The sequence below is a fragment of the Mobula hypostoma genome, chromosome 20 (genome assembly GCF_963921235.1).
Source record: "Mobula hypostoma chromosome 20, sMobHyp1.1, whole genome shotgun sequence".
NCBI classification, from domain to species: Eukaryota; Metazoa; Chordata; class Chondrichthyes; order Myliobatiformes; family Myliobatidae; genus Mobula; species Mobula hypostoma.
In genome coordinates, this window is record NC_086116.1 from 2,581,801 (window position 1) to 2,605,553 (window position 23,753).

At 42.8% G+C, this 23,753-nt stretch overlaps 1 protein-coding gene across 1 annotated transcript in view; it reads right to left on the reverse strand.

The window, feature by feature from the left end:
• LOC134359153 (cilia- and flagella-associated protein 54-like) overlaps window positions 1–23,753 on the reverse strand; it is a 510,505-nt gene that overhangs the window by 459,259 nt on the left and 27,493 nt on the right. Inside the window, exons 6-8 of the mRNA XM_063072102.1 lie at window positions 21,193–21,336; window positions 15,475–15,588; window positions 15,279–15,380 (exon numbers count right to left, since the gene is read on the reverse strand). Coding sequence (XP_062928172.1) covers window positions 15,279–15,380; window positions 15,475–15,588; window positions 21,193–21,336 — 360 coding nt within the window. The remainder of the gene's footprint in view (window positions 1–15,278; window positions 15,381–15,474; window positions 15,589–21,192; window positions 21,337–23,753) is intronic.

Sequence of the window (23,753 nt, forward strand, 5' to 3'; positions counted from 1 at the left end):
CGCAAATTAGTTTAAACCCTCCCGAACCATGCTAGCAAACCTACCTGCAAGGATATTGCTCCCCCTCGAGTTCAGGTCCCACCTTCCCCAGAAGAGATCCCAATGATCTAAAAATCTAAAACCCTGTTCCCTGCACCAACTCCTCAGCCACGCATTCAACTGCCATCTCCTCCAATTCTTACCATCTCTGTCACGTAGCACTGGCAGCAATCCTGAGAACGTCATCCTTGAGGTCCTGTTCTTCAGCCTTCTGCCTAATTCCCGAAACTCACACTTCAGGACCTCATCCCTCTTCCTGCCTATGTCATTGGTCCCAATATGTATCACGACTTCTGGTTGCTTTCCCTCTCGTACCAGGATGTCGTGCACCCGGTCAGAGACATCCCGGACCCTGGCACCCTGGAGGCAACAAACCATGCGGGTGTCCTTCTCACGTCCACAAAATCTCCTGTTTGCTCCCCTGACTATAGAGTCTTCATTGACGACAGCTCTGCTCTTCTCTGTCCCACCCTTCTGCACCACCGGGTCAGACTCAGTGCCGGAGTCCCTGCCACTGTGGCTCACACCTGGTCGGTCGTCCCCGCCAACAGTATCCAGGACGGTAAACTTATTATTCAGGGGAATGGCTACAGGGGTGCTCTGCACTACCTGTCTGCTCACCCTCGCTTTCCCCCCTCTGACTGTCACCCAACGACCTGCTTCCGACAGCCTAGGTGTGACTACCTCCCTGTAGCTTTCATCTATGACTGCCTCATTCTCCCTTATGAGTCTAAGATCATCCAGCTGCTGCTCCAGATTCCTTACATGGTCTTCCAGATCGCCCAGCCATATGCACTTCTGGCAGATGTGACTCTGCAGGAGAGGGGAGTTCCCCCAAGACCGCCACATCTCACATGAGAGGCACATCACCGTCTCAGGAGACATTGTAAAAACTAACTGCGAGCTAGCTTGCCCTCCGCCTCTTCTCGTCGAAGCCTCTCGAGTCAAAACCTCAAAGCTCCATTCCTTCACTGGCCCATTCACGCTCTGGCTGCTTTCCATGATGCTTAAAAAGGCTGTAGGGATTTATTAGTTAGGGCATAATACGCAAGAGCAAGAGGACACACAAAACACTTATTGTTCAAGTTAGAGATCTATTTACAGTCAGAATCAGATCAGGACAGGTTTATTATCACTGATGTATAAAATTTGTTGTTCTGGAGCAGCAGTACAGTGCAATACACAAATTACTATTCATTGCAATAGGAATACATAAAAAATAAATAAATAGTGCAAAAAGAGAGCAAAACACTGAGGAAGTGTGAATGGGTTCATTGACCATTCATAAACCTGATGGTGGATGAAAAGAAGATATTCCTAAATTGTTAAGTGTGCATCTCACTGATGGTAGTAATGAGAAGAGGACTTATCCTCGGTGGTGAGGGTTGTTAATGATTGATGCCACCTTTTTGGGGCATTGCCTTTTGAACACGTCCTCCATGGTGGAGGCTAGTGCCCATTATAGAGCTGACTGAGTCCACAAGCCTCTGCAGCCTTTTCCAATCCTATGCACTGGTCCCTCCATACCAGTCAGATTGCTCTCCATGGTACATCTGTAGAAATTTGCTAGAATGCTTGGTGACATACCAAATCTCCTCAAACTCTGAATGAAATATAGCCTCCTTTGCAATTGTATCAATACATTGGGCACTGGCTAGATCTTACAAAACGTTGACACCCAGGAACTTGAAGCTCCTCACCCTTTCCGCTGCAGACCCTTCAATGGTTACAACTATGTGTTCTACTTGGTCTTACTGATGTTGGATGCAAGGTTGTTGTTGCATCACCACTCAATCAGCCAATTTATTTCACTCTGAATGAAGAAGTTCCTCTTAAACGTTTCACCTTTCACTGTTAACCCATGATCTCTAGTTCTAGTCTCACCCAACCTTAGTGCAAAAAGCCTGCTTTTATTTACCCTAACTATACCCCTCATAATTTTGTATACCTCTATCAAATCTCCCCTCATTCTTCTACACTCCTAGGAACAAAGTTCTAATCTATTCAACCTTTCCCTATAACTCAGGTCCTCATACCTGGCAACATCTGTGTAAATTTTCTCTGTACTCTTTCAATCTTACTGATATCTTTCCTGCAGGTAGGTGATCAGACTGCACACACTATTCCAAATTAGGCCTAACCAGCGCTTTATATAACTTCGACATAACATCCCAACTCCCGTACTCAGTACTTTGATCTATAAAGGCCAGTGTGCAAAAGGCTCTCTTTAGGACCCTATCTACCTATGACAGAACTTTCAAGGAATTAGGGATTTGTATTCCCAGATCCCTCTTTTCTACAGCACTCTTCAGTGCTCTACTGTTCACTGTGTAACTCCGATGCTACTTTGTTGTCCCAAAGTGCAATACCTCACATTTGTCTGCATTAAATTCAATCTGCCTTTATTCAACCCATTTTTGCGTCTGGTTCAGATCCTGCTGCAAGCTTTGATAGCCTTCTTTACTGTCCACTGCATCTCCTATCTTCGTGTCATACACAAATTTGCTGATCTAGTTTACCACATTATCATCCATATACACTCAGTGGCCACTTTATTAGGTACTCCTGGACACCTGCTTGCTAATGCAAATCTCTAATCAACCAGTTATGTGGCAGCAATGCAATACATAAAAGCACGTCGATACGATCAATAAGTTCAGTTGTTGTTCAGACCACACATCAGAATGGGAAAAAAATGTGATCTAAAAGTGACTTTGACCATGGAATGATTGTTGGTTTCTCAGAAACTGCAGACCTTCTAGGATTTTCACAGAACTCTCTCGAGTTTACAGAGCGTGGTGCAAAAAATAAAAAAAACGTCCAATGAATGACAGTTCTGTAGGCAAAACACCTTGTTAATGAAAGATCAGAGGAGAATTACCTGACTAGTTCAAGCTTACAGGAAGGTGACATAATCCTCTAATAAGCACATGTTACAACAGTGCTGTGTAGAAGAGCATCTCTGAACACATAACAGATCAAACAGAATGTTATACATTCAGAGATGCTCTTCAGAGTGGATAGGCTACAGCAGCAGAATACCATGAACATGCACTCAGAGGCCACGTTAACAACAGGAGGTACCTAATAAAGTGGCCAATGAGTATGCAGTAGATGACAAGCAACAGCAGATCCAGCAACAATCTCTAACAATGCATTAGTCACAGGCCTTCAGTCAAAAAGGCAACCATCTCCTACCACTCACTGGCTTTTCCCGCGAAGCCAATGTCAAATCCAATTTACTCCCTCATCCAGAATGCCAAGCGACTGAACCTTCTTGACCGACCTCCCATGTGGGACCTTATCAAGTGCCTTGCTGAAGTCCATGTAGACAACTTCCACTGCTTTTTCTTCATCAACTTTCCTAGCACCTTCCTTGAAAAACTCTAAAAGGTTGGTTAAATATGACCTACCACGCACAAAGCCATGTTGACTATCCCTAATCAGTCCCTGTCTATCCAAGTACTTACACTCAGTGGCCACTTTATTTGGTACCTCCTATACCTAATAAAGTGGCCACTGACTGTATGTTCCTGGTCCTCTGCTGCTGTAGCCCATCCACTTCAAGATTTGACATAATGTGCATTCAGAGATACTCTTCTACAGACTTCTGTTGTGAATCATAGTTACTGAGTTACTGTCACGTTGAACCTGTCTGCCCATTCTCCTCCGATCTCTCTCATTAACAAGGCATTGTCACCCACAGAACTGCCACACACCAGATGTTTTTTTGTTTTTCACACCATGAACTTTAGATACTGATGTGCAAGAAAATAGCAGGGGATCAGTTGTTTCTGAGATACTCAAACCACCCCATCAGCAACCAACAACTATTCCACAGTCAAAGTCACTCAGATCGCATTTCTTTCCCAGTCTAATGTTTGATTTGAACAACAAATGACCCTCTTGACCACGTCTGTATTTTTAATGCATTGTGTTGCTGCCATGTGATTGGTTGATTAGATATTTGCATTAAAAAGCTGGTATACGGGTAGACCTAATAAAGTGGCCACAGGTTGTCCCTTGGAATACCTTCCAACAGCTTACCCACTACTGATGTCAGGTTCATTGACCAATAGTTTCTCAGCTTCTTCTCAGAGCCTTTTTTAAACAATGGAACAACACTGGCTATCCTCTAAGCCAGTGGTCCCCAACCTCTAGGCTGCGGACTGATACCGGGCCGCGATGCATGCAGGGGTGCAGCGGTAGCCGGAATGCACCCAGCACATCTTTAAGAAAAAAGCCGAAATAAACAAGCTAATTAATTAGGTCGACATCTGGGCCGACATTTATGTGCCGGGCGGCACCTAATTAATTGGCTTGTTTACTTCAGCTTTTTTCTTAAAGATGTGCTGGGTGTGTTCCAGCTACCGCTGCACCGCTGCATGCTTCTAAGGTTGGAGACCACTGCTCTGAACCTCCGGCACCTCACCCCTGGTGAAGGATGTTTTAAATTCCTGTGGTAGGGCCCCTGCAACTTCTGCACTAGTCTCCCATATGATCTGAGGGAACATCTTATTGGGGATTTATCCACCCTAATTTGCCTCAAGACAGTAAGCACTTCCTATTCTGTAATCCATATACGGCCCACTGCTGTTTTGCCTCACTTCTATAGACTCCATTTCTGTCCCCCAAATAAACACAGATGCAAAAAATTCCATTTAGGATCTCCCCCATCTCGTTCAGTTCAGGCATAGGTGATCACGTGATCTTCAAGACCAGTTTTCTTCCCTTGCTATCATTTTGCTCTTAATAAACAGTACCGAGAAAAAGTCTTTAGGCACATATTATATGGGTAGGGTGCCAAAGACTTGTGCACAGTGCTGTACTAATTTTGTATATTGCACTGTACTGCTGCCACAAAAGAAACAAATTCCATGATATGAGTGAGTGATGATAAACCTGTTTCTGATATGGGTCTCTATTGTGGACTGAGTGGGAAGGGAGCAGGGAAAGGGGAATCATGGTTGGGAAAAGGAGAAGGGAGAGGGAAGCATCAGAAAGACATTCTGTAATGATCAATAGACCAATAGCTTGGAATCAAATGACATTGTCTGGTGTCTCAGGGCTGGGTATGTCTGCACCCTTACCACCCCGTCCCTGGCGCTCCTTCTCTGCCACCTGTTTCACAACTTTCCCACGGTACTCCGCCTCACCATTCCCAGCACTCCTTGCTCCCACCAGATCTACAGACTCACTCTCCACCCCATATTGACCAATACAGTGCAATACAAAAGTCTTAGGCACCCTAGCTATATACAAATGCCTAAGACTTTTACACAGTATTCTATCTATGGAAGCCCTTGGGATTCTCCTTCATCTTGTCTGCTTCAGCAACCTCATTCTTCTTCTAAACCTCATGATTTCCCTCTTAAGTGTTCTCTTGCACTTCTTATACTCAAGTACCTCATTTAATCCTTGCTGCCCATAACCTGCTATGCAACTCTTTCTTCTTCTTCTTAATCAGGCCTCAATATCTCTCAAAAAAACAAGGTTCTCTAAGCCTGTTTGTCTATATTTTGACAAGAATATACAAATTCTATACTCCCAAAATTTCACTTTCAAAGGTTTTCCACTTACCAAGCACACCTTTGCCAGAAAACAACCTGTCCCAGTCCACACTTGTCACATCCTTTCTGATACCAAAAAAATGGCCTTTCTTCAATTTGGAATTTCTATCCGAGGACCAGACCTATCCTTTTGCATAAATTATAAACACTATATCCAAAGTATCCCCCTACATAAACTTCTGTTGTCTGCCCTCTCTTGTTCCTAAACAGAAGATCCAGTACAGCATCCCCTCTGGTTGGAACCTCTGTATGTTTATTAAGGAAACTTTCCTGAACACATTTGACAAACCCTATCCCACTCAGCCCTTTTATAAACAAGAGTCCTGATGGAGAGTCTTGGTCCGAAACATCAACTCTTTACACTTTTCCATAGATGCTGCCTGGGGTACTGAGTTCCTCCAGCATTTTGTGTGCATTACAGCCCTCTTATAGTATGCGATTCCTAGTCAGTATGAGGAAAGTTTAATGTGGAATGTGGATCGTTTCTGCAAACTCTCAACAAATGGGTTCCTCTAAATCCTGCAGCACTATTGAATAGTCTAATATGTAATCCCATTAATGTGTTCATCCCGTTCTTATTTCAGGGGGCAGGGGTTCAGATTTATGAATTATTAGGATCCCCTCCGGGGAAGGTACAACCAGTACAAAAGGGACGGATTACACCTGAACCTGAGGGGAACTAATATCCTTATGGGCAGGTTTGCTAGAGCTGTTCAGGATATATAACTAATTAGGCAGAGGGATAGGATCTGGAGTGATGGTGCTGAGGTTGAGGTAGTTGGTTTAAGAACAGAGGCAGTGTGTAGTGAGACTGCTAGCATGGAGAGGCTGATGATGGGGCAAAATTGCAGTCAACAGGATGAGTTACAATGTAAAAAATGGACTAAATCAAAAAGGGGGACTGAAGGTGCTATATTTGAATGCACACAGTATACAAAATAAGGTAGATGAATTTGTTGTGCAGTTACAGATTGTTGTGGGCATCATTGAATCATTCCTGAAAGATTATAGCTGGGAGCTTAACGTCCAAGGATAGACACTATATCAAAAGACAGGCAAGTAGGAAGTGGGGTAAGGGTTGGTACAAAATTAAATCAAATCCTTAGAAAGAGGTAACATAGGGTCAGAAGGTGTTGAATCATTGTGGATAGAGCTGCAAGGATAAGAAGAGCCTGATGGTAGTTAAACAGTAATAAGGATATGGTCTACAAATTCCAATGGGAAGTAGAAAATGTATGCCAAAAGGGCAACATTACAATAGTCATAGGGGATTCCAACATGAGAAAATCAAGATGGTGCTGGATCCCAAGAGAGGGAATTTCTAGAATGCCTACAAGATGGCTTTTTAGAGCAGCTTGAGGAGAAACCCACTAGGGGATGAGCTTGAGGATGAACATACTAGGGGAACAGCTACTCTAAATTGGGTGTTGTGCGGTGAAATGGAATTGATTAGAGAGCTTAAGGTAAGGGAACCCTGAGGGTCAAGTGATCATAATATGATTGAATTCACCCTGTAATTTGAGAAGGAGATGCTAAAGTCAGATGTATCAGTATTACTGTGGAGTAAAGAGAACTACAGAGGCATGAGAAAGGAGCAGGCCAAAATTGATTGGAAAAGAACACTGGCAGGGATGACAGCAGAGCAACAATGACTGGAATTTCTGGAAGCAATATGGAAGGCACAGCAAATATACATCTCAAAGAGGAAGAATGACACAACCATGGCTAACAAGAGAAGTCAAAGCCAACATAAAGGACAAAGAGAGGAGATATAATAGGGGAAAAAAAATACTGGGAAGTTAGAGGATTGGGAAGCTTTTAAAAGCCAACAGAAGGCAACTAAAAAAGTCAGTAAGAAGGAAAAGATGGAATATGAAGGTAAGCTAGCCAATAATATTAAATAGGATACCAAAAGGTGGGTGGAGCTAAGAAGACAATGGCTGTTAACGGGACTCCTTCGCTTGCATCTTCAGAAACAGCTCTATTTCTAACTTTAATATCTCTATTTTTCCCTTCAGCATTCTTTTGAAGACCCTGACCTAGAGTTGCACACTGACTTTAGTTCTTTGCGGGAATGGGACCCGCTCTTGGGGTCTCTCGACTGGCCATTATTTGATATACCAAGGACGTGGTCTAGAAGGTTAGCTCGCCTTCGGAGTTCCGGGATTTCATGGCTCTGGAGGCAGGTGGACTCGTGGTCAGTGCCTCTGCAGGGAATCAGTGTGGCATGGGAGACGGAAGATTCAAAGCAGCAAGCTGGCTGCTGGCTGTGTGACCAGAGGCCCGAGTCCCTTGGGCACAGAGCTCAGAAAAAGCGACACAACAGACTTTTAACACATAAATCAGCGCGTTCTTTGTTATGTCTCCCCCTCGCTATGAAATGGAGACATCCCTCTTTCTCTTATTAGGGAGAGAGAGAGCCTGTGGTATATTGAATTACCAGGTGAACAAGTAGTCTTTGAGGTCCTTCAAGTCCGTGTCTTTAGTCATGCTTTGCTGCATGCCTGAGTGCTCGTTGGGGCGGGGGGGGGGTGCCGATGCTTTTTTTGCTGGTGGGGAGGGGCAATCGTTTGTTTTGCTGCTGCTTACGCATGGGAGGGGGAAGCTGGGGGGGGCTTTGGGGTTTAACCGTCATTCATTCTTTGGGGTACTCCTCTGTTTTCATGGATGGTTGCAAAGAAAAAGCATTTCAGGATGTACATTGTATACATTTCTCTGACATTAAATGTACCTTTGAAATTTCTTCAGATACATTAAGTGTAAAAAGAGAGATGACAGTGGTTATCAGGCTACTGAATAATGAAGCTGGAGAGGTAGTAATGGGAATGACGGACATACTGAGTAAGTATTTTGCATCAGTTTCACAGTGAAAGATACTAGCAGTATGGTGGAAGTTCAAGAGTGTCAGGGGGCAGAAGTATGTGAAGTTGCCATTACTAGAGAGAAGGTACTTGGAAAACAGAAAGGTTTGAAGGTAGATAAGTCACCTGGACCAGATAGTATACACTGCAGAGTTTTGAAAGAGGTGGCTGAAGAGATAGTGGAGGCATGAGTAATGATCTTTCAAAAATCAGTTGACTCTGGCATGGTTCTGGTGAAATGCAAAATTGCAAATGTTACTCCACTCTTCAACAAGAGAGAGAGGCAGAAGCAAGTAAATTATAGGCCAGTTAGTCTGACCTCAGTAGTTGGGAAGATGTTGGAGTCAATGTTTAAGGATGTGGTTTCAGGGTAATTGGAGGCACATGATCACAATATGATTGAGTTCAACTTGAAATTTGTTAGGGTGAAAGTAAAGTCTGATGTAGCAGGTTTTCAGTGGAGTGAGGGAAATTACAGTGGTACAAAAGAAGAGCTGGCCAATGTAAATTGGAAGGAGCTGCTGGCAGGGATGTTAGCAGAGCAGCAATGGCGTGCATTTCTGGGGGAAATGAGGAAGGTGCAGGACATATGTATTCCAAAAATGAAGAAATACTCAAATGGTAAAATAGTACAACCATGGCTGACAAGGGAGTCAAAGTTATTGTAAAAGCAAAAGAAAGGCATACAACAAAGCAAAAATTAGTGGGAAGATAGAGGATTGGTAAGTTTTTAAAAACCTACGGACAGCAACTAAAAAAATCATTAGAAGGGAAAAGATGAAATATAAAAGTAAGCTGGCAAATAATATTAAAGTGGATAGTAAAAGTCAAGTATGTTAAAAATAAAAGAGAATATGAGAGTGGCTGTACGACTTCCAGAAAATGAGGCAGGAGAAATAACAATGGGGGACAAGGAGATGGCTGATGAACTAAATAAGTATTTTCATCAGTTTTCACTGTGGAAGACACTAGCAGTATGCCTGATGTTGTAGAGTGTGAAGGAAGAGAAGTGGGTGCAGTTACTATTAAAAGAGAGAAGGTGCTCAAAAAGCTGAAAGACCTAAAGGTACATAAGTCACCTGGACCAGATGAACTGCACCCAAGGGTTCTGAAAGAGGTAGCATTGGAGATTGTGATGACATTAGAAATGATCTTTCAAAAATCATTGGACTCTGGCATGGTGCCAGAGGACTGGAAAATTGCAAATGTCACTCCACTCTTTAAGAAAGAAGGAAGGCAGCAGACAGGAAATTATAGAACAGTTTGCCTGACCTCAGTGGTTGGGAAGATGTTAGAGTCAATTGTTAAGGATGAGGTGATGGAATACTTGGTGACACAGGACAAGTTAGGACAAAGTCACACACATCAAAGTTACTGGTGAACGCAGTAGGCCAGGCAGCATCCCTTGCAAGAGGTACAGTCGACGTTTCAGGCTGAGACCCTTCGTCAGGACTAACTGAAGGAAGAGTTAGTAAGAGATTTGAAAGTGGGAGGGGGAGGGGGAGGGGGAGATCCAAAATGATAGGAGAAGACAGGCGGGGGAGGGATAGTCCTGACAAAGGGTCTCGGCCTGAAACGTTGACTGTACCTCTTCCTAGAGATGCTGCCTGGCCTGCTGCGTTCACCAGCAACTTTGATGTGTGTTACTTGAATTTCCAACATCTGCAGAATTCCTGTTGTTTAGGACAAAGTCAGCATGGTTTCCTTCAGGGTAAGTCCTGTCTGACAAACCTGTTGGAATTCTTTGAGGAGATTACAAGTAGGATAGATAAAGGGGATGCGGTGAATCTTGTACATTTGGACTTTCAGAAGGCCTTTGACAAGGTGGCACACATGAGGCTGCTTACCAAGTTAAGAGCCCGTGGTATTACGGGAAAGTTCCTAACATGGTTTGAGCATTGGCTGATTGATAGGCAGTGAGTGGGAATAAAAGGATCCTTTTCTGGTTGGCTGCCAGTGACTAGTGGTGTTCCACAGGGGTCAGTGTTGGGACCACTTCTTTTTATGTTGAATATAAATGATTTAGATGATGGAATAGATGGCTTTGTTGCCAAGTTTGCAGATAATACGAAGATTGGTGGAGGGGCAGGCAGTGTTGAGGAAACAGGAAGGCTGCAGAAAGACTTTGACAGATTTGGAGAATGGGCAAGAAAGTGGCAAATGGAATACAATATTGGAAAATGCATGGTCATGCACTTTGGTAGTAGAAATAAATGTGCGGACTATTTTCTCAACAGGAAGAAAATCCAAAAATCTGAGATGTAAAGGGACTTGGGAGTCCTTGTGCAGAACACCCTAAAGGTTAACTTGCAGGTTGAGTCAGTGGTGAGGAAGGCAAATACCAGATTAGCATTCATTTGAAGAGGTCTAGAATACAAGAGCAAGGATATGATGCTGAGACTTTAAGACACTGGTGAGTCCTCACCCTGAGTATTGTGAACAGTTTTGGGCCCCTCATCTTAGAAAAGATGGGCTGGCATCGGAGAGGGTCCAGAGGAGGTTCACAAGGATGATTCCATGAATGAAGGGGTTATCATATGAGAAACATTTATGGCTCTGTGTCTATACTTGCTGGAATTCAGAAGGATGAGGGAGGGATCTCATTGAAACCTTGCAAATGTTGAAAGGTCTAGACAGAGTAGCTGTGGAAAGGATGTTTCCCATGCTCGGAGAGTCTAGGACAAGAGGGCACAGCCTCAGGATAGAGGGGCACTCATTCAAAACAGTGATGCGGAGAAATTTCTTCAGCCAAACGGTGGCAAATTTGTGGAATTTGTTGCCACATGCAGGCAGAGATTGATAGGTTCTTGATTGGACATGGCATCAAAGGTTACAGGGAGAAGGCTGGGAACTGGGGTTGAGGAGGAGAAGAAAAAAGATCAACCATGATTGAATGGCAGAGCAGACTCGATGGGTCAGATGGCCTAATTCTGCTGCTATGTCTTATGGTCTTATGATAAAAAAGGCCGTGGTCAGTATGGTTTCCACAAGGAAAAATCTTGCTTGAAAAATCTGTTCGAATTCTTGGAAGAAATAATAAGCAGGATAGACAATGGTTGATGTTGTGTACTTGGATTTTCAGAAGGCCTTTGACAAGGTGCCATGCATTAGGCTGCTTAACAAGTTAAGAACCCATGCTATTACAAGAAAAATACAAGCATAGACAAAGCAGTAGCTGATTAGCAGGAGGCAAAGAGTGGGAATAAGGGGAGCCCTTTCTAGTTGGCTGCCAGTGACTAGTGGTGTTTCACAGGCGTCTGTGTTAGGACCACTTCTTTTTATGTTATATGTCAATGACTTGGATGACAGAATTGATAGATCTGTGGTAAAGTTTGCAGACTATACAAAAATAGGTGGAGGGGCAGACAGTTCTGAGGAAGTAACGAGGCTAAAGAAGGACTTGGATTAGGAGAATGGACAAATAAGTAGCAGATGGGATACAGTGTCAGGAAGTGTATGGTCATGCACTTTGGTAGAAGAAATAAAAGGGTAGACTATTTTATAAATGGAGAGAAAATTCAAAAATATAGAGTGGAAAGGAACTTGGGAGTCCTTGTGTAAGATTCCCTAAAGGTTAATTTGCAGGTTGGGTCTGTGGTGAGGAACACAAATGAAATCAAGAGGATTGGAATATAAAAGTAAAGATGTAATGTTGATGTTTTATAAAGCATTGGTGACTTACTTGGAGTACTGTGAGCAGTTTTGGGTCCCTTATTTAAGCACATGCTGACATTGGAGAAGGTTCAAATGGTGCTGACAAAAATGATTCCAGGATTGAAAGGCTTGTCATATGTTTGATGGCTCTGGGCCTGTACTCATTGGAATTCAGAAGAATGAGGGGTAACATCATTGAAACCTATAGAATGTTGAAAGGCCTCGATAGAGTGGATGTGGAGAGGATGTTTCCTGTGGTGGGGGAGTCTGAGACCAGCTTCAGAATAGAGGGACGTTAATTTAGAACGGAGATGAGGAGGAATTTCTTTAGAGAGAGAGTGGTGAATCTGTGGAGGCCAAGTCATTGGGTATATTTAAGTCAGGGGTTGATAGATTCTTGATTAGTCAGGGCATGAAGGGATACAGAGAGAAGGAAGGAGATTGGGGCTGAGAGGTAAAATGGGTCAGCCATGATGAAATGGCGGAGTAGACTCGATGGGCCAAATAGCCAAATTCTGCTCCTATAACTTCAGTACCACATTGAATTAATTAAAAATCAAAGGCTGCCACATCTGTCTTTACCTGATACTACTGTCCAGACTGCAGTGCTATGTGCAGAGTACTGGGATGAGCAATGTCTTTGTGAAGCAGAGTACACAGCAGTCCCTGATGTAGCTCTGGTACAGCAGTCTTGTTCTGAGGTCTTCAGTTTATTTTCCAGAGAGTATACATTAGCCAGGAAGATGGTTGGGAGTGGTGGTTTCAGGGCCCTGTTTTTCAGTTTTAGCTGCAGCCCAGTCTCGTGGCCTCACTCTGAGTGAGAAACTGCACTCACTACCCAGGTTAACATCACTTGAAAGATGTAGTTACCCCAGAGAGTCTGTAGTGGAAAAAGATGCCGGGGATTTACAGGGCCACAGAATTGCAGTTATGATGCAAGACAATTCAGCATTACTGCCTGTGCCACATAATACCGAGGGTAAGAAAATGAGGACAGGACAAATGAATGCATTGCTGAAAAGCTGGTACTACTTGAACCATTGGAGTTTCTTCAGGGACCTACCAAATGTTCAAAAGACTAGATAGGGTGGATGTGGAGAGGTTGTTTCCAGTGATGGGGGCATCCAGAACTAGATGGCACAGCCTCAAAACTGAGGGGTGACCCTTTAGAACAGAGGTAAGAAGGAATTTTTTTTTTTCACCAGAGTGTAGTGAATCTGTGAAATGCTCTGCCACAGAGAGTGGTGGAGGCCAAGTCCATGGGGAATATTTAAGACAGGTTGATAGTTTCCTGATCAGTCAGGGCATCAAAGGACATAGTGAGATGGCAGGTATATGGAGTTGAGTGGGATCTGAGATCAGCCATGATGGGATGGTGGAGCAGACTCGAAGGGCTGAATGGCCTAATTTTGCTCACAGGGGTCTTATGGTCTTACGGAGATCTGTATAAGAAAGGCAAAACTGCACCTGAACTGGAGGGGTACAATATACTTGAAGGGTGATTTGCTGTTGCTACTCAGGAGGGTTTAAACTACTCTTGCTGGGAGTAGGATGCAAAGTAGTAATCAAATAGATGAGAAAGTTAAAGCAAATACCAAGGTTAGAGCAGCAAGTCCAGTGAATAGGACAGTGAATGTGAAGGATCTGACAAGCTAAACTGCATTTACTTTAATGCAAGAAACCTGACACATAAAGCAGATGAACTCAGGGCATGGGTCAGCACATGGGATTCTAATATTACAGCTATTATGGGAACATGGCCAAGAGATGAGCAGGATTTGCAGCTCAATGTTCTGGGGTATCAATATTCTTGGTGTAATAAAGGTGATGTAAGAGGAAGGGGAGTTGCACTATTGTTTAGAGACAGCATTACAGCAACATTTAAAGAGGATATCCCAGAGAAACATTTAGTGAGGCCATATGGATAATAAGTAAGGGGTAAGGGGTATTATACTTCAAGTCCTCTTTTCCTCCCCTTCCACCCCCACCACCCAGTAGTAAGCAGGAACTAGAGGAAGTATGCAGCAAAATTGTGGATAGGTGTAAGAACAATAGTGTTATGATATTACTTTATTTTACCATTCCTGACTTGACTGGGATAGCCTTAGGGAAAAATTTGTTTAGCATGCCCAGGAAAGTTTTCTGAAGCTATGGGGAGATTGCCCTACTAGAGAAGGGACTATGCACAATCTCCTTTTCGGAAATGAAGCTGGCAATAATTTACAAGGTAGTGGGGAAGCATTTGGGACCAGTGACTATAATTCTATTATTCAACAATGTTTAAGTGGCATCTTTGACAGGTACTTGAAAGAGCAAGAATAGTGGGATATGGAATTAATGGAGGCAAATGGCATTTACATAGACAGGCATAATACTCAGCATAGATGTAGTGAGCCAAAGAGCCTATTTCTCCATTGTAGAATTCTATGACTCTATGAGAGTGACCAGTTTGTTTTTTTTAATAAAGAAGACCAGAAGGAGACTTAACTGGTGTGTTAAAATTATGAAAAGTCTCAACAAATTAAACTACAAAGACCCATTTCCCTTGACAGAGAGGTCAGTAATCCCAGGGACATAGCTTTTCATTCATTAGAAGAAAGGAACTGTGGAATAAAATGTCAACTCAAAAATCACTGGCATATGGAATCAATACCTGGAAGACTGATGTTGGAATAGAAAGTGACTACACTTAAAAAGGTAACTGGAAAAACATTTGAAAAGCTTATATTGTGAAAGTGTATTGACCTAGAAGGTAGGTCAAACATATCACAATAAAATCTTACAACAAGAAGAATTTGCATTCTATTTGGATCCTTACAGCAAGAAAATAAAACAGGGCATTTTCCATGATCACACTGAATATTGACAGTTTGGCGCATGGTAAAGGGCAGTCTTTATACCAAGGAAATGGGATGGTTTATTGACTTACTGTACACACTTTAATGATTATGAACCATGATTATCTTTTTCTTTAATTAAGCATTATGATGGATAGAGATCAATGAACAGCAGCTTCACCAAATGTTTAAAGTAACATCACAATTCAATGACACATCTATGCAGAATAATTTTAGAAAGCATCACTTCTTCATGGTCCCCAAATTAACCAAGGTTAACCTTGGTTCAATACTATTCTAGTTAATTAAAAACTTACATTGTGAGTATCTCTGTAGTTAGTTTTCAACTTAGGTCGCAAAATTCCTTTTGGTTTTCTTCTACTTTCAAAAACTGCTCTTTTGAAGATCATTACAGATACCTAAAAGAGGTAATGTATTTTCAATCCAAATGTATTTTTTAAAAAAACAGAATGTTAAATTTCACTAAACATTTTATATTGCCACATTAGGTACCTTGATAGTGGCCTCCCTAAAGATTTTAGTAGTTTCAGGACTTGGAGGAGATGAGCTCATTATTTCCAGACGGTTCAATTCACTGATCTTCCCTAAAGCACGGCGAGCGAATGTCTATTTTAAAACAACAAAGAGAATATTAACATGCTAAATGAAGGATGAGAATATGTAGCATATTAATTTACCACAAAATGGTATATTGGCCCAGAATTTGCCGCCCATAGCGGAGAAACAAAGTATGCTGTCATACTCAAAAAATTAAGCTACCTCTGGGGCACACATTTCCTATTTCTTATTTTATGTCAAAGGATGTCATTTCCATTTCTATGGTATCACCAAGTGGTCCCACTAATCAAGATGAAGATTCCTTATGTTACGTACCCCGTAACTGGGTTGCCAAACCAGCAGAAATGGATCACTCAGTTGGAGTCTGGAGTACTAGAACTAAGAAAGTTTTATTAAAGAAACAAGCAACACAGTAATCGAAAGGATAATAAATGCAACAATTCAACAATGGTAACCACACATGTGCACAGAATTAAGATAACAGCATCAATCAAGCTCTATCGTTGTCTAGGGGTAAATGACCAATTTCAAAATGACTCAAAGTTCAGTTCGCAGTAATCGTTGCCATGGCGATGGACAAGGTGGGGGAAGAGAGACAGAGAAAACAACTCATCATTCAGCACAGCTTCACTCACAGACCAGCGAGATGGCTCACAAACAGCATTTGGGCGGGTCCTTGGTGATGTCACCTGAGGTCACCGACTGTGACCCCTCCTCCAGATGCGGTCGATCCTCTGCAGTGAACCCGGCACCCAGGCAAGGGCGGACACACACCGGGTTCCCGCTGATCGTACCTTTCCACCCTTGTCGTTGTCTGGGACTTCTCACCCACTCGTGAGAAGCGCACCGCTTCCAGGGTCTCGTTACCTCGGGTGGCGTGTGTGTCTGTCTTAGCGAACCTGTCCCTTTTTATCCCCCTGCTGGGGTATCGCCTGTCCATCACTTCAAACAGTTCAGGGCTCAAAGGGGGGAGCCGCTCCAGACAGCTCTTCCTCCCACATCCCTTCATTACACATCTCCAGACGCTGCTCCATTGTTCCTTATCTCTCCTTCCCCTGAGGGCAGGTGGCAGACCAACTGCTGATGCCACTGATGCTAGCCCAGGCCAGCAAACATCTTAATTTTATGTGTATTCTCGTAACACTTTAAATTCTGCAACAGTTCTTATTAAAGTCAGTGAACTGTCAAACTGCTTCAGTGTGTCTCTCTCCACATCTGAGGCCATATCCAAAAGCTCTGACGGGTTATTAAGACAGCTGAGAAGATATACTTGTAATGACGACTTGATGAACTCAGGCTACATTCTCTGGATGAACAAAGGTGAGAACGGGCATAATAATGTTGGTCAGAGTTAAAGTGCAATCATGGAATTTCACAGGACAGATCATTGCATCTGTTCCATCTCTATCCAAGAGTATGCCAAAGGTATCTCCATTGCCAAACAATGAAATTGCAAATTCTTAGAGATGATGGGCAAGAACAACAGATCAAACAGAATTGAGAAGTTAAAGTATAATTAATTAATGATGAAAACAATTAAAAACTTAATTTTAAAACACTCTGCAAAGGAATAACATGAGTGGATGCTGTATAAGATTTAAGAAAGTAGCAAGCTATGTTAAGAGGTATGTAAGCCATACATTCCTTAGATAATATGACCATATGACTTTGGAGCAGAATTAGGCCGTTCAGTCATGGCTTATTTATTATCCTTCTCAACATCATTTTCCTGCCTTTTCCCATAACCTTTGATGCATTTACTAATCAAGAACCTTTCAAGCATTTCTTTTAATATATCCAATCACTTGGCCTCCACATCTGTGAGCAGCATGGTAGCATAGTGGTTAGCACAATGCTTTACAGTACAAGGAAAATGGGCTTAAGTCATGCTGCTGTCTGTGAGGAGTTTGTATGTTCTCCCTGTGACCATGCAGATTTCCTCTGGGTGCTCCAGTTTCCTCCCACAGTCCAAAGACATAACAGTTGGTAGGTTAATTGGTCATTGTAAATTGTTCTGTGATTAGGCTAGGGTTAAATTGAGGCAACACACATCAAAGTTGCTGGTGAACGCAGCAGGCCAGGCATCATCTCTAGGAAGAGGTACAGTCGACGTTTCAGGCCAAGACCCTTCGTCAGGACTAACTGAAGGGTTGCTGGGTGGGCAGCTCAAACGGTCGGAAGGGCTTACTCCATGTTGTATCTCAATAAAATAAAAATAAAATTAAAAATTCTAATCTCAAACTGCCTTGCAGCCAATACCACTTTTGGGGAAGGTTTTGGGAGTAAACCCAGAGGAAAGATCCAGAGCTGGAGTCCCTAAGTCAGTCCTACGTTGAGTTCCTACGTTGAATAGCAACTCCTGCTGGTACCAAACTGCATTGGTCTCTGTTGTTCCTTTGGATTCATAAGCTGCACGGCGGGGGGGGGGGGGGGGGAGCCTGGTGTGTGGGCAACAGCTTGCTCTCCATACATACCTGCCTTGAGTATTGACTTTGACATAGACAATTAGGAAGCAACGTCCATGATCAATCCCAACCAACAGAAGGCCACCATGGCCTCCACAGCTATCTATTGCATTGAATTCCACAGATTCACCACCCTCTGGCTACAGTTGTTCTAAAGGGATGTCCTTCTAATTTGAATCTACGCCCTCTGGTCCTAGAGTCCCCACTATAGGAAACGTTCTCTCCACATCCACTCTATTTAGGCCTTTCAATATTCAATAGGTTTCAATGAGATCCTTCCTCATTATTCTAGGCTCCAGTGAATATAAGGCCAGAGCCATCAAGCATGCCTGATACATTAGCCATTTCATTCCTGGAATCATTCTTGTGAACTTTCTCTGGACCATCTCCAATTTCTTGGATAAGGGGCCAAAATCTACTTACAATACTTTAGAGAAGTCTGACCAACATTTTAAAATGCCTCAGCACTACGACCTGGCTTTTAATATTCAACTCCTCTCGAAATGAATGTGAATATTGCATTTTTCTTCCTTACTACCAATTCAACCTACAAGTTAACCTTCAGGAAATCCTGCACATGAACTCCAAAGTCCCTTTGCAGAAGTGATTTCTGAATTTTATCTTCAATTAGAAAATGGTCCATGCCTTTATTCTGCCTGCCAAAGTGCATGACTATGCACTTCCCTACACTGTATTCCATCTGCCACTTTTTTGCCCATTCCCCTAATCTGTCTAAGTCCTTCCGTAAACTTCCTACTTCTACCTGCCCCTTCACCTACCTTGGTATCATCCACAAAAATGGGCACAAAGCCGTCAATTCCAATATTCAAATCATTGACACATGACGTGAAAAGGAGCGGTCCCAACACAAACTCTTGCAGACCACCACTAATCACTGCCAGCCAACCAGAAAATGCCCCCTTTATTCCCACACTTTGCCTTCTGCCAGTCAGCCTATCTTCTGCCATGCTAATATCTTTCCTGTAATACTATGGGTTCTTATTTAGCAGCCTCGTGTGTGGCACCTAGTAAAAGGACTTCTGAAAATCTAAGTAAACAACACCTACAGACTCTCTTTTATCTATCCTGCTCATTACTTCTCCAAAGAATTCCAACAGATTTGTCAGGCAAGATTTCCTTAAAGAAACCATGCTGACTTTGGCCTATTTTATCATGTGCCTTCCAAATACCCTGAAACCTCATCCTTAAAAATAGATTCCAACACCTTTCCAACCACTTAAGTTAGATTAACTGGCCTATAATTTCCTGTCTTTTGTTTCCCTTACATTTTAAATAATAGTGATATTTGCAATTTTCCATTCCTCCGGAACCTTTCCAGAACCTAGTGATTCTTGAAAGATCACTACTAGTGTCTCCACAATCTCTTCAGCTACCTCCATCAGAACCCGAGAGTGTAGCCCATCTGGTCCAGGTGACTTATTACCTTCAGACCTTTCAGTTTTCCAAGCACGTTTTCCTTAGTAATGGCGACTACACTTACTTCTGCCTTGACACTCTTGAAGTTCTAGCATACTTTTGGCGTCTTCCACAGTGAAGAAGAAGGAAGCCCTTAACTCCGAGTGGAGTCATTGGGATGCCGTCATGACCGTGTCTTTTTAGCAGGCTTTCTTATTTTTATGAGGCCGAGTTGCTAGCTCGACGCTCAACCCAGCACGGATGGAAAGCGTGCAAGGGAGCTGGCTGGATTCAAACTCAGGAGCCTTCGCTCCGAAGTCGGGCACTGATGCCACCACTATGCCACCAGCCAGCCGTTCCACAGTGAAGACTGGCGCAAAATACTTATTAAGCTCATCTGCGATTGTTTTGCCCCCATTGCTACCTCTCCAGTGTAATTTTCCAGCAGTCCAATATCCACTCTTGCCTTTCTTTTCTGGAAAAAAAACTTCTGGCATCCTCTTTTATATTATTGGCTTCTACTCTCTTATTGATTTTTTTTTGTTACCTTCTAACATATCAAAAATTATTGGGAAGCTTTTATAAACCAACAGATGTCCTCTCTTTTCCTTTTATGCTATTTTTTTACTTCCCTTGTCAGCCCCAATTACCTCATCCTTCCTTTAGAATACTTCTTCTTTGAGATGAATCTACTTGCACCTTCTGAATTGCTCCCAAAAACACCAGCCATTGGTGTTTTGCCATCCTCCCTGCTAGTGTCCTCTTCCAATCAACTTTAGTCAGTTCCTCTCTTACGCTTCTGTCGCTCCCTTTACTCCACTGTAATACATACATCTTGTTTTAGCTTCTCCCTTTCAAACTGCAGGGTGAATTCTAATATATTATGATCACTGCCTCTAAGTGTTTCTTAACCTTAAACTCACTAATCAAATCTGGTTCACTTAGCAACACCCAATCCAGAGTTGCCTTTTCCCTCATGGGCTCAACCACAAGCTGCTTTAAAAAGCCATCTTGTAGGTTTAACACGTTCTTTTTGTACCTTCTCCTGAAGAGATTCCAATGATCCAGAAATCTGAAACCCTGCCGCCTCCATTAATTCATCAGCCACACTTTTATTTGCCAAATCATCCTATTCTTACCCTAACTAGCATTGGGCACAGGCAGCAATCTAGAGTGGTCCTACTGGTCCTGCTTACAGCTTTCTACCAAGTTCCCTATATTCTCTCTTCAGGACCTCATCTTGACTCTAAACATCAACTGTCCATTTCCTCCACAGTTGCTGTCTGACCTGTTGAGTTCCTCCAGCAGCTCTTTTTTTTTGCTCCAGATTTTAGCATCTGCAGTCTCTTGTGCCTCCATTAACATATCTCCCTTGATTCTCTTAATATCCAGTGCCAGAGCCAGGGCCAGAGACAGACAAGACAGAGATGTTCATGCATCTATATATCTAACAAGCATAAGGCTAAAAAAGAAAATAAGGTGAGTGCACAAGAATTTAGTTAACTACAGGAAACATTTCAAATGGAAAATGAAGTTAAAAGTAATTATTTTTTTAAAAGTTACATTTTTTTAGATGAATAAGAGGAATGTGGAAGTCATCAAGGTATTTCTCTGCTAATGTGAAGGTTTGGCAGATGTAAATGTAGATTAAAAGTAATTTGTATTTTTACATTTGAAGAATGGATTATGCAGTGTGGAGAGAATACAAAACAAAAATGCAACATGAACAAAGATTAAATAGATGTTGATTAGAACAATTAAAATATTATACCTCTCCAAGTATGCCAGAGTCACAGTCATAGTAACACTGACACACAGCTGTATAAAGTGTGGCTCTCCAGCTAAGATAACGAACTGTCAAAAGTGGGGCAGATGATTCCATGCTGATGCTGGCCCACAGTACATATTCAAAAGCCTATTCAAACAACATGAGTCATGAAACACAGTCAGATTCTCAATATAGCTGAAAATTAAACTATTCCCCCAGTGTCTTTTTTTAAATTTATCTATATTATCTGGACTAGAAATTCTCTGACTTTAAATAGATCCATAATCAGGTATTGTGTCACTTACCTGCACCTGTTCATCCCAGCACTGCTCATGCCCAACTTTCTGTCATTATCACTGTGTAACAGCAAGTCTGTCTCTTCTATGTGCAAACGTTATTTTCCCAATTATAGCATAGCTGGGGCTTGCTGGCAAACCGATACCTTTCAGCATTGTAGCTGATCCTGTGCTAATTACCATCAACTCTCAGAAAGTTATCAGGCTACATTTGCTTGAGGTTTCCCACCAAGCTGCTGGGAACACAACCTCAAAAGGGAAGACAGTGAGCACTAGTATTCACAGGCACTAGCCTGCTGGTTGCAGGTTCCAAAAGATATATGGTTAATCATCACGGATTTATACCTTGGTCTGTGCATCCTGGCAAGAATCTCACTAGTCCATTCTCACTCCCAAGGTAAATAATGCTAATAAGCAAGAGGCAGAGAACATGTCACTGTGATTTACACTCCAAGCAGAATCTCAGATCAGGATAGGCTGAATAAGCAAAGCAAGGTGTAGAAGTGGGAGCGGAACGTAGGACACTTCCAGACCAGCTATGAGAACAGAGGTACGTGTCGTGGGAGCAGACACTTTGTGAGGAGCATTAAATCAATATCCTGCTGTTTATTAGCCCGTCCCTTACAGTCTTTCCTTTCAGTCTTACTTATCCGACCACCTTTCTTGTCCTCAACCCTACCACCTATTGCCTTGCTGCTGTGGTTTAAACCCTCTCAAGTGGCACTAGCAAACCTCCTAACAAGGATATTAGTATCCCTTGATTTCAGATGCAAACCATCTTGTTTGTACAGGTCCTAGAAGAGAGCCCAATGATCCACAGATCCAAAGTTCTCCCATCTGCAATATGTGGCAAATGAACTTCCTTACCCTTATACTCCAGCCAGCTGCCTCAACCCAATTCCAGCACTTCACCACACAGGAAGATATTCATCATTAATTTTAAACCAATGAGTGATAACTTAGTCATTAAAGACACTTTATAAATGCAAGTTTGCAATGCAAGCTCAGAGGGAGATGGAGGAAAAGTAACTGATACAAATCTAGGTAAAGGAAGAGGACCAAATGCAGACAAAAAGAGAAAGATAGTATTATCACTGAAACATATGGGATTCTTGGGGCAGTCAGTCCCTTAGAATTGAGGATGAACTATCCGCACCAGGGACAGCTGTTAAGCTATCAGCAGCAGGAGTGTGGTTATGTAAGTATACAGAGTGCAGAGAAACATACTCTAATCATTCATTCACTACATCACAGGTACACAAGTGTTCTTCTCCTAAACTCCCCTACTCCATTATCCTTCTCCCCATACTCTCTGAGTCTCCAAAGTTCTCACTTACTTCCCCTCCCTGCCTCTTTCAGTCTCCCCACTCTATTAGTCCTCACCACTTTTAGCTCCTACTCCCTTTGTTCACCTCCTGCCCAGTTAAGTATCTCCTTATGATACACACATATCAACTCTATCCCTGGTGCTCCCCAACTGCTAGCCATTTACTCTCTCTTAAAGCAAAGTCATCCACCTAATTGTTGCCTCCCTGGTGCCAGGGACCATGATATCTCGGATAGAGTTCTCGGTATTCTCAGGAGGGAGGGTGAGCAGCCAGATGTCGTGGTCCATGTAGGGACCAATGACGTGGATAGGAAGAAAGAGGAGGTCCTGCAAAGAGAATTTAGGGAGTTAGGTGCAAAGTTGAAGGACAGGACCTCCAGGGTTGCAATCTCAGGATTGTTACCTGTGCCACGTGTTGGTGAGGCTAGAAATAGGAAGATAATGCAGCTAAATACGTGGCTAAGGAGATGGTGCAGGAGGGAGGGCTTCATGCTTCTGGACAATTTGGCTTTGTTCCAGGGAAGGTGGGACCTGTTCTGACGGGACGGTTTGCACCTGAACTGGAGGGGGACTAACATCCTTGCGGGTAGATTTGCTCTGGGGGATTTAAACTAGATTTGCAGGGGGAGGGGAACCAGAGTGTTAGAGCCAATATTGAGGTGGAGGAGGATAAATGTCATGAGAGGACTGCATGTATAGACAGATATCAAAGGCTTGTACGTGGTAGAAATGTTCTCAGATGTATCTATTCCAATGCAAGGAGTATCGTAGGTAAGGCAGATGAGCTTAGGGCGTAGATTAGCATGTGGGATTACGACATTATTGCTATTAGTGAGACTTGGTTGCAGAAGGGGCAGGACTGGCAGTTTACTGTTCTGGGGTTCCATTCAGACGTGTTAGAGGGGGGAGGGATGAAAGGGGGAGGAGTGGCATTACTAGTC